Raw genomic sequence first — 12,017 nt, forward strand, 5'->3', positions numbered from 1 at the left:
TTTGTTTACTTCTATATTTCACGCTTGGTATCTTTGGTAAAAATAGCTCTATTTCAAGTACAAATGTTATGATAAAACAATCATTACTGAAGCTCTTACAGATGATTACAAATGCCAAATCTCACACCGACACGCAAACTGATCTACTGCTCTACATAAATACATCACTAGCAAGGCTGTGCAGCAAGAGGAACATGTTGCCCACCTGGCACTGAAACAAGCATGCTGGTTTGCTGCCCTTCTCTCTCGGTAGTTGTCTAATGATTGCTTTTAGGACATTTATGGTTGCAGGTAGTCAATAACCTGCAGATCCCATTATAGCCAACACCACAAAAATGGTCCTGAGAGACTGCAGACCAGATATTCCTCCTGGAGCACAAACAATAAAATATTCTACTCCTGAACATAGTAGCCCTGCTTAATCATTAGCAAAATGTAAATGAAAGGCAATACTTTCTATAAACATCTGCATTCTAGAGGCTAGAGGCTATTTTTATCATTTTCTGTAAGACCTTCCAAAAAACACCACCTCAGGGAGCAGACTAAACTAATAGACATATACATCATGTTAGAATGGGTGTCACCACATCCTTTTAATCAGTGCACAGTCAATATTCGGTATTATATGAATAACTAATTAGTTTCTCAACTTATTTCCACAGATGTCATTGCAAAATCTATCTAAGGAATGTCATCTGCACTTCAGAGAAGGACAAGCATTGTAATTAAGTATTAAGCCTTTTCACCGGTATGAGTCTGCCATGAAGTGTGAAATGGCTATAACTCACATTTTTAAGACCCTGCATTTATTAACATCCATTTTCTACTCAAGGTTAGTGGTGTGCCACACAGAGAGTGAAAAGAAAAAAAAAAAGAGTCTACATTTTTGTATTACTCAAATGGATGTATGTGCATATCTGCCTGTACAGATTGGTCACACAGATAGGGCTTCTCTCAAGTCCCAAAGGATCTGTGGCTCATACACCTCTGTGAGCTACACTAGATAGTTAGATGAATGCTCTGATTATGGAGCAAGTGATATCTGGCTGTTGAAAGCTAATGACTATCATGGGCACAACACACTAGGCAGAAAACAGATCTTGAGTACAAGAAAGATACTCAGTCTGAGATAATGGTCAGGATTGATGATTAGTATCTCCCCAGAAGCAGGCTTTGTTTGCATGATAGGAAAMCACTACAGAATAAATGCAGAGAGAGAGAGTATTGAACCAGGTTGTTGTATTCGATTTGGAGCCCAGGAAAAGTTAAACTGTTCCCTCTCTAGAGAAATGTTGCAGTAAATATACATTTGTTGTGGTTATGCTGCTTAATTATATACAAAAGGAGAAAAGTCTTGTGTATCCTCCCACCAACCCCCAAACAAGGGAGAGATTTCCACTGCTCCCTATCCCATGTGCTATAACACTTGATAGCAATTTAGGTATTTAGAAATTTTCCCCTTCCCTACTGCCTCTCTTCCACTTCTCCAGAAGGGCCATGTAGCTCCGATGGGACATGCTTGCTCTCGCACCCATGAACATGTGCCCACACATTTCTGCTGTGCAAGGGACACATGAGCATCTGAAGAAAGCAACACACCAGACTGACGGCTGCTCAACTACACGTTTTTGCCTTCTTTCTTCCTAGTTTGAGCCTATCTAATTTTTTACATCAGCAATATACTGCACTCAATACACCTCCATGCCAAGCTCCTGTTCTTGCCAAGCTTGCTTTCACTGTCCATTAGCTATCCTTAAAGAGGATCTGCCTGCCTGTGCACAGATCCCATTAGCAGCCCCGCGAACAGGGCAGTGCCATGATTTATACAGCTAGGATAAATCAGCAAAGCTCTGTCAACGCCTCTGCCGTTTGCCAGGTGTGGACCTTCCAATGATCTGATCCACACCAAGCTTCCACTGCTAAAAATGGGGTGGGAAAGGAAGACAAGAGCTAAATCCCCCCTTCTGGGTGTGAGCTGTGAAAGAGGTGAAGGCCATTAAGAGAAGATTTGCTATGACAAGGAGAAGGAGCAGCAATCCTCCTTTGCAATAAGAATATTTTAACAGATGGAAAGGCCCAGCAAGAAACTGCCTTTGTAAGCCAAAGTCTCCTCTCCAGCGCGCTGTATGAGGAACTCCGAATATACTGTCTGCAAGAAGCCTATGGAAAGACTCCCTCTGATTTGGAGGAGGCTTTGGCCTGCCTTCTATACTAGAGGAACAGGTAGGACCTTTAAAGGGATGGCAACAGGAGGAAATGTTAAAGCAAAGTGGCTGTTGCTGTGAAATCAGTGTGAGTTCTCCTCCGAGAAAGTCTCATCCAACAGAGAGCATTTCAGGGAGTCCTAGCTGTCATAAGAAACCTGTCGGATTGGATGCAGTCTCCTAGACTAGTAAATGGAGAGTGATGAGGATTTCTGTCATGTGCAGGAATGGGTTAACTGCCCCTCAGAATGACTGAGAGCCCCATAGTGGTGCCAAGAGGGTTTCTGAAATCATCAGAAACTAGTCAGAGCAGTGAGTAGGGGGCTCTGCCTGGTCTATCTGTGTCCAGTTGGTTTCTTCATGTGGTGGCTGTTGCAGGAAAGGGCGAAAGACACCGAACGAGCATGAGTGGTCATGCCCCACAGTGCTGAAGAGAATATTTAGCTAATGGGCAGGGCAGCTACAGCACATTGATGAAAATTTGTCTAGCTCAGAAGGTGAGTGGCTCTGTCCTGCACCAGCCTACACAAAAAAGGCAAAGAGACCCACTGGCAAATCTGGAGGAGTCTTGTTACGGTATACCACTGCGAAAGCAGTAAACATTTCGTTCAACAGGATGGTTTTGCTCCCCTGGACACTGTGAGCAGAGCCCTCCTAGGGCTGGAGAATTTAACATCTCTGCTGAAATGCTGTATTTTAGTTTGAATGGTCAGATAACAAGGAAAATTCAAAAGAAGCTCATCAAAGTCCGTTTAAATTAGCTTGAACTTTAGAAACCAGGAACCTGCTTTTTTGTTTTAGTTGTATTCTAATAGATCTGTGTTGACTTTAGTGGAGATAGTCCTATAAATCCCATCCCTGTGTGTGCCAAAAGAAAATAATTATCAAGTATTTGTTAAAATGTGAAAAGTAAAACTCACCTCAAGGCAAAAGTCTGTTGTTTTTTAAGCTGGTAGTACTCTACCAAAATATAGGGGATTGAATGGTATAACACAGAGAAGAATTGTATCTTTTCCGGTAAATCAATCAGAAAACAACACCAGCTAGATACAAGGCTGTATAGACCATTTTCCCATTGCTGACACCTCACTGGAATCCTCATGTGTTTACTGTAAACTAAACTGTGTTTCAGTATTGTAAAATATCCTTTAATAAATGACTTCCATTACCCACCAATTACTTCCTCTTTAGCACCATTTTTTTTGCATTTCCTCTAATTTTTGTTCTGTTAATCTTTATTAATGTAATGGGTTTTAGACAGAAACATTATTTGTGTTCCTACTTATTGAAAATGTCTCTGCTGCCTTGTGAAACAGTTGAAAGAAACCTTAATTTGATATGAGTTATTATTTTACAAAATGAGTATTGTTATATTAGCTGAGCGTTGTATTTAAACTGCTTTTGGCTACAATGGGTCTCACTTGGACTATTTGGATAGTTCAGTACTGTACACGGTAAGGTAGAATTGCACTAATAAAATCAAATTGAAAGTGCATTTCATCTGCCATTTGGTACTTTCAGTGCTCCATAATTAACTTTGGACAAAAATTACCCCTTCAAGCCCAAGAGATTAATTCTCCCTTAACTATATTTGCATATCACAGGAAAAACAGTCATCCCTTGGTCTCCCGCTGTTGGATGAGCCGTCTACTGGATTCTTTTAACCTACAGTAATTGTGGATGATTTCCAGGTCTGTGCTTGCTCCTCACGGAATGAATTTCATTCTATCTGATCTCTTTTTATTCAACTCTGGGGACAGAGATGCCCTAAACCAGAGCTTTTCAGCTAATTCTTACACAGTCTACTGAGTAATTGTAGAGATCTCCATTTGGAGGGAAACAGCTTTCCAGCTACACGGTGCCTGGCACAGGGGGACGCTGGGGACGTACTTCGCTAGCTCTGCACACAGGAGCTGAGGAAGGGCTCGGCTCACGTCCCAACAGCGCTGTGCCCAAGCCAGTCCCTGCGGCACCACTACAGGGTCGGGTAAGGCCCTCAAGTTTCTGTGACCTCACGAAGTCACACCTGCGTGGCGAGCAACGTCCTCCTGGCTGTTTCTCATATTGGACTCACTTTCTTTTTTTTTTCTCCCCCAAATTATTTTCCTTCTTTCTCACTCTTTCTCAGCTAGTCTAGCCCTTATCCCTGGCCTCGGCAGATGTGTCAATGGCAGTGAGAGCACTAGGCTTGTGGTAGACAGACTGCTTCTGTTAGCCTCTTTGGCATATGCTTGCCTTTTGGAAGAAGATAAAAAGAGGAATGCAGGTGATTGATTGATCGCTGTAGGGGTCAAGGAAAGGCTCGCAAGACAGGCTCTTACTAAAATACTTGGGCACTATTAAAACAAAGCAACCCAGTGAGAAAAGGGTATCTTGGATCCAACCTTTACATAGGCGATCACAGTAAGCTATGTCACAACACCTACCAGCATCGCAAAGAGCCAATGAAGCTCAGTACAAATATTTCAAAGCCCATCCCCAACAAGTCTCTCAAGCTCTGCCTCTGAATTATTTTGGGATGTTACTGAATGGCAATGTTAAACAATCAAAAAATTGAAGATAATTTGAGTTTGTTTGCCTTTTTACTGTTTTTGACAAATCTAACACCCAGTAAACACCTGTCAAAACTTTCAAGACTCTGAAATTACTTTAAGTGAGTAAAAACCTGAAAATGTTCACAAAAATATATTAAATAATTTTTCAACCACTTCTGCTCATAGGTCATTACTAAGGAATAGTCTAGATCCCAAATAGAAAACATGTACAACAAAACCGACCCCTCCACATTCTTACTATAACTGGGCTGAACAGGATTTTAGTTATGTGCCACATACGCCTTTGTGTAGCATGGGAGGGAGTCATTGAAAACTTGCTGGAAAAAAATCAGCAGCAAAGTCCAGACTGGTGTCAAACAAGCACCAAACCAATTCTTGCAGCCTTATGGCTCTTTGATGGGTTTAGTGCTTAAGAAAAAAGTTATGCACACATTGCCACCTTTATTTTTCCCCGTCTAAAGGGCTGCAGACACAAATGTTTCAAAAAGTACACTCAGAAAAGAGGACCACACAGAGCTTGCTGGTGACCAAGAGGACAGCTACCTTGTCTGTTCCTCAGAAAGTTGACTATCTTGTAAAGCAGCCAGCTACTAATAAATGAATTAGGCTGTATGAACTGAAGACCATTCATCAGCTAGAAGGGGACAGAAAGTCTGCTGAGAAGGTGTGTGCCATCACTTGGGACATATCAGTCTTCATGACATGTGGGCATGACTGAAGGCATTTGGGAGATGGGAGAAAAAGAAGCAAAGAAACAGAGATGGCTGGCACTATGGCATATTGCCTAACTTGAAGGGGAAAATCAGTTTGTTTATTAAGTAGAGAAGGAAGGGAAAGAAGACATACAGATGGTCTGACTCCCAGGGGTGACAGGAGCAGTTGGTCTCCTCTCTTTTTGGTAGTGACAGTTGTTGTCACCTTATTTTGAAGTCTCCTAAAGAAAAAGTGAGAGTCAACATGATCCTGAAAAGAGCAAATGGATAAATCACATAACTAATCTTAACCATTTGGTCTAGGAAGAGTGATCTAGGGTGCAGGCACCTCACTATAGCCTGCAATAGCTGACTGTGCATTTTCCCCTATAGGAACTTTACCCTAAGGAGGAAAGAAAGGCTTGCATTGTTTATTACAGGAAACACCTTTTAAAGTCAAACCAGCTACTGAGCACATGTTTATAATACTGCTCTCCTGGTGGTGTACAGCAGCTCAGGACCCACAGGCTGCTGTCTCATTCAGTCCCATGTCACTGCAGCATCTTTTTAAGTAGACTAAAATGACATCTTACGTGCACACACTGCTATCAGTATAGGACGATGCCAGAAAATGCCTCCCCAGAGTAGGATTATTTCCTCTATGAACTCTGTGTACTGTATCAAAAAGGCACCGTTTCACCTAAGAAGCAGTCAGTGCTCCAACAAACTTGTGTACGTGTAGAGAGCGAGGGATGAATGCTTCCTGGTTTGGTGAGCAATAGAGCATGCTGCTCTTGGCAAACCTTGCTGTCTCTACACAGTGCTACCATTGCCTTTTTTTCTTTTCAGGATGGTGGAGAACACATTTTATTTCTGTCAAGAGATAAAGTTTTCAAAAGCACATCAAATGTTTTACGACCTTCTAGACCCTTTTTTCAAAGTAAATCCTTTTTACTTTCAATGGCTTTCTCCTTAAAAAAGAAAAAAACCCTCATCAGATTCTTTAAAGGATTTTTTTTAAATAGTCCACTAATTTCAAAGAAAGTCAGTTATCTAACAGCTCTCTACGCAGAACAAGTGAAATAACAGTATGAATTTAAAGCAGATTAAACATTCTGAATCAAACTCTTGAATGGATACTGCCATTAATTCACCTCAATTTCATTTAGCTTAATTCTCTTTGGAACAGAAGTACACTCAATCACATTAAGGTCACTTTAATTCATATTTGTCCCCTTCAACGTGACGCTTTACATTTATTTGGATTAACTCCTCACCCATTTTTAAAGAAGTCCTAAGTAACTGCAAACTTGGACTTAAACCACTAGCAAATATGGGACCTGGTTTTGTAAGTTACTTACGTGCTATTGGATATTATAACCACAATCTTGATTTTTTTTTTTTTTTCTGAAAATGGCAGCAAAGATGGGCTGTTTGTCACCCAAACCTCACCTGCAAGTCCACCCAACGTCTGACCGTTTCATTTGCCTGCTATGTCTGGAGAAGAGGAGGCTGCATGTGCTCTGCACTTCCCTACCGTTCCCTTTCTGGGGATCTTTCCGCCACAGGAGATGCTGGAGCTACCTAAGCTGTTGTGTGGCAGGCTGAACAAAGACCCTTCTTCTTCTTTTTTAAAAAGAAAGCATACCAAGATAGTAAAAAAGTCAAGGCAGTGTTAACGTCACTGCACACAGAAACAGAACAAACTTCCGTAACAAACTGAATCACAACACCACTGCACTTTTTATCTGACATGTGATCCCCCACAGTGCAAAATGGAAAAAATTAAGAGTGTTTCTGCACAGAAAGTGAGAGATAGTAACAGACTCAAGAGAAGGCAACCAGGATATTCTTCATCTTCCACTGTGATCTCGCTGGGCCATAGCGATCCCCAGTATCAGAGCAGAGAGAGTTAACGAGAGGCCCTCTCCCATCTCAGTGCATCCACAGTAAACCTGCGGCATTCAGACACAACTTGAGCTGACTTAAGGTCTTTATCCTCAGCAGTCTCCAAGGAAGGAGCATTTGCAACCAAAGATCTAGTGATAAGATGTCCTTTTGGAGACTTTTCCCCTTTTTCTCTTTTTTTAAGCAAGGATAATTTGAGCATTGATGGCAACTGCTACAGTCCTCAAGGACAGAAGATTTCAGAAGACTTAGTCAATAACATATTAGGCTATACAATTAGGCCACTGGTAACTGCTCACTTTTTGAGAGACTATTCATCCAAACTAGCCTGCAGGGCCACACTTAAAAACATTTTATGTATATATAGAGATATATCTATATATGTAAACATATAATGCCCAGCATTAGCTTGAGGGCAAAGCTAATTCTCAAGAGCTGTGCTGTTTATTCCTCCTGATACATTGCTGTCAGCAAGTGGTATTTCTCTGAATGTCCACAGTGACATCCATGCACAGCTAGACCTTGTGTAGGTCAGGAGGGTTTGTATTTCTGCAAGACAGATAATTCTGCCAAAACATTAGTCTTTTGTCTGCTGTTACTCCCTGTGATTCAGCACAGATCCCAGTACCTCCCTCCACAGCCAGAGAAAGATTTCTCTACTTCTTTTCAAAGGCTGAGCCCAGGGTAAGTAGAGCATGTTACAAAGGAGAAATGATGCCCTCACGACCCATGATTTCCTTTAACTCGGTCATATTACATGCAGAAATGACTCCCAGCACAATTCCAACAAGGTGCCACCGAGTTACCTTTAAATCATATTCCAAAATTTACCTTAGTTCCTTGAAGGGGTCTGCCCTGACATTGGGAGTTTCTATAGATTTAGGGAACACTGTGCCTTCTGCTCCTGAAATCACAAAACAAAACAGAAGACAAATTGTCAATATTATAAGCTGTTATCAGGGGAGTGATTGTCAAATCATACCTAGGCACAATTTAACCCATCACCTGACCCATTTCTCTCTTGCACGCATCCCTTCTGTCCCCAAGAAAAGCCAGACCTTGATCATTTTGGCTGCCTTGATTACAACTGGGATTTGCCTGTAAACTGCACCTCTGGCTGTAAAAGCAGCTGCTTGTTTTCTGAGTGTGGGAAGTATTTGCTGACACAATTGATGTCGGGAACTTGGAAAAAATACCCCCTTGGCAAGTATCCACCTAATCCAGCTACATCCCTCATTTGTGAATCCGGACACACGTCATGAAATTTTTTCTTTCGTTGGCCTCTGAGAGATACTCAAAGGAGGAAACCAAGTTTTGGCTCAGTCAGTGCCAATGTCTCTCAGGTCAGGCTGTGCTCCTGCCTAGGGAAGAGGAGGGAGGTGTCCACTGAACAAAACGCAGTCGAGCAGGCAGGAGACTGCTGTCCAGCTCCAGCTCAGCCAATGATTTGACGTGTGACCCAGAAGTCATTTAACTTCTCCTCATTTTGCTCTTCTCTTAGAGACAGTGGGAAAAACAGCACTATCCTCATTTGCTGAATATTGTCAGATCTCTAGCTGTAAACTACTACGTAATATTAATAGCTTTCCTGAGTTTCAAGCCACTGCAATCCTCTTATCTGATCACCTGCATAACACAGGCTGGGCACTTCCACCCAGCCATCCCTGCACCAGGTCCTGTGTACACTGTGACTGAGCCACACTGTATTTTTTTAGAAAGATATGCTCTCCCAATTTAATTGTTTTAAGCCAAAGACAGCCCATGACATTCTCTGGTATGCCATTCTAATTGTTCTAATTTAAAATGTCTAATTGTTCTAATTTAAAAGTGTGCATCTAATCTGAATTTGTCTCACTTCAGTTTTCAGCCGCTAAGTCTTCTTGTGTCATTGAGTGCAAGACAATAGGCCCTGCACAAACACAAACCTTCACCCTCTGTAGATATTTACAGACTGTGGCCAAACCACCTCAACTTTCTCTCTGATTTGCTGAATAGTAACAGGTTTCAAAATCATTCACTGTGAGGCAGATTTTCTGGACTTATTATTGCCTCAGGACCTTTTACTTATACTATTTGAGATTGCTCTTAATATGTGCTATTATAATTGTTACCCATGTGCACTCTAGAAGTCACCAGTATAGAATAAAAAATGTTCTGAGATGATGCACAACATGTGAACACAACATTTTTCTTATATAACTCATGCTATAAGGGAGAAACACTGTGACTTCAACAAAATTGTATTTTGCTTGCACTGAAGTAAATGAACCAAGCTGTCCTGCTGCATTAAAGAAAGAATCAGAATGAAAATAAGCACTTTAACATTTATAGCACAAAAAGCAACTCCTGTTTTTTAACCTAGAGAAAAACAAAGTAATCTTAAAGATGATAAAAGCAGTGTAAAGTTTGGGTATTGAAATTGATCCTATGGCCCAATATAGATATTTAGCTCTTAACTTTACTATAAGCCTTCATCGTTACAAGTTGTAAAAAGCAGCCGTAACTTGCCAACCATGAAGGTTATTATTATCTGATCTGTCCCCTCCGAACAGTTTCCAGATGATTTAAGTCTCTGCTTATCCACACAACTGGCCTGGTTATTAGCTTTGCTATGAAACTTAGCAAAAGAAGCAGCCTGCACACATCTGCATAATAAAACAATGATTTCTGAGGTGAGGAAGATGAGAAAGAGCAGCTGCAGAGATGCACATAAATATTCTTGCTCCTCTTCCATTTTTATTGCTTAAATGGGGACTTTGTTTATGCTGGCATTTGTAATTCATTTTTACAAACTTTTTTAGCTGTATTATGCAAAGCCCAAAATAACAAGCTGTAAGTAACCAGAAATGCCTGCAAAATAAGGAAAAACTTCTGCATATTCCTAATGATCTGGAGTTTTAGAAGCTTTCATTATTTAATTTAAATGCAGGAAGCAATTTTGGAAACAAAGCCACTGGTGATGCCAATGCAGTGATTTTGGGAAGGCTGAAAATAAAAAGTCTGCTATTCCTTTCATCCACCTCCTTGCTTTCCTATCCCTTTACACTACGCTAAAATCCTCTTTTGCAATACTTGAAATTTTACATACCTTAAATGTGCCCACTCCCACTCATCCTCTCTCCACCATGCTGAAGAGTCAGTCTCGGTCTTTGCCATATGGAATTGCATTCTCATTGAAACAACTGTTTTGGGTAGATTCAACTACACTGGACATTTGTGTCAAAGTTTGGCTCTTTTCCACTATGGGATTCCACGGCCAGACTTCACTAACGTCAACACTGGACTGTATTGAAAGTGAAGCCACTAGGTTGGAGCAAGTGACCTCATTCAGTATTTTCATTAAGGGCCTTGGCACAAAAAGAAGGAAAGTTTGAAGGAAATGTGCTGTTGACAGCGAGTTTGGCTGTCTCGCCTATGCAGAGGAGGACTGGGATGCTACGGAGGAATAACTGAGTGACCCTAGGAAGCTGAAGAACAAAAAGAAGGTGAAATTTAAAAATACGAAGTGCAAGATCATGGGCTTAGAAAGGAGTAAGAATTTCTGCTCCATGTTGGACACTCCCTGGATGGGAATGTCAGTGGATAAAGGCCTACGCATGATTCATGTCAGCAGGACAAGGCCATAGGGAAGGCAAACATGATCTTCAGCTGAAAGGGAAGAGACCAGTCTAACAGGGACATGAAAATACTCACATTATTGTAAGAAGAGAAACTACCATGCAGCTGCCAGCTCATCCTCATTTGAGGAATGTGTGCAGAGAGGAACCATTACATGACTGAAGCAACAGAAAGCCTAGCCTACAGAAGACTGGAAGGACTTGCGTTTTTAGCCTAGCAACATGATGGCTAAGGGAAGGGGGGGGGGAAAGAGATATGAGTGTTGTGTATAAATACTTTAGGTGGATAAATAACATGAAGGAAAGAGAACTTCTGGCTCTAGGCCAGTGTTGGCAGGAGAACAAGTGGCTATAAATTGGTCCCAAATACATCTAGAAAGGAAAGTAGGTGAATTAGAGCCACCAGAAGAGCAAAGATGGGAACTGCTTTTCAGTTAGATGGGACAGACAGCCTAACTGACTTGACAAGTTCATGACTATGAAATGTTGGATCGCTAAAAATAGGGGACAAGATTTGCTAGATCAGAAGATGCCTTCCAATCTGGAATTCCCCTAGTCTTATTTTCACTATTTTCTACCTGAGGAATACTGGGTTGTGTCAGAGAGTATTAATGTACGGCTCCAATAGCTGAAGACTTTGGTGTTACAGTCTCCTTTCCCAGTCAAAGCTACTGCGTCTGTCTTTTCCCTTTGCTGAACATAAAGCAAAAGCATATGTAAATTAAATTTGCTATTAAATAACATAGCTTCTGCATCCTGAGTTATCTGTTATTAAAACATTTGCTATGCATAATATAAAACTTCTATTTCAATGCAAAGTACTGAAAGCATTTTTTCACCTTGTGAGACTCTCTGCTGCTGCTAAAGGTAACTTACCTACGATCAGCCAAAGACAGTTAAGAGAAAACAATCATATAATTTATATTTAAACATGCTGTACTGTACATCCTCAGGTAATAAATTATTCTTTCTCACAGTATTATATCAGGGAGCCTTCTATTAAAAGCCATACCTACCGATTCCCTCTTCTGACACTGTGCA

The 12,017-nt window shown here is 41.1% G+C and overlaps 1 protein-coding gene across 2 annotated transcripts in view; it reads right to left on the minus strand.

The window, feature by feature from the left end:
• SGCD (sarcoglycan delta) overlaps positions 1–12,017 on the minus strand; it is a 140,398-nt gene that overhangs the window by 30,263 nt on the left and 98,118 nt on the right. For both annotated transcript variants that reach the window (XM_026063370.1, XM_026063371.1), the window contains one exon: positions 8,191–8,263. In XM_026063370.1, coding sequence (XP_025919155.1) covers positions 8,191–8,263 — 73 coding nt within the window. The remainder of the gene's footprint in view (positions 1–8,190; positions 8,264–12,017) is intronic.

This window comes from Apteryx rowi, unplaced genomic scaffold (genome assembly GCF_003343035.1).
Source record: "Apteryx rowi isolate R43461 unplaced genomic scaffold, aptRow1 scaffold_2, whole genome shotgun sequence".
Classification (NCBI taxonomy): domain Eukaryota; kingdom Metazoa; phylum Chordata; class Aves; order Apterygiformes; family Apterygidae; genus Apteryx; species Apteryx rowi.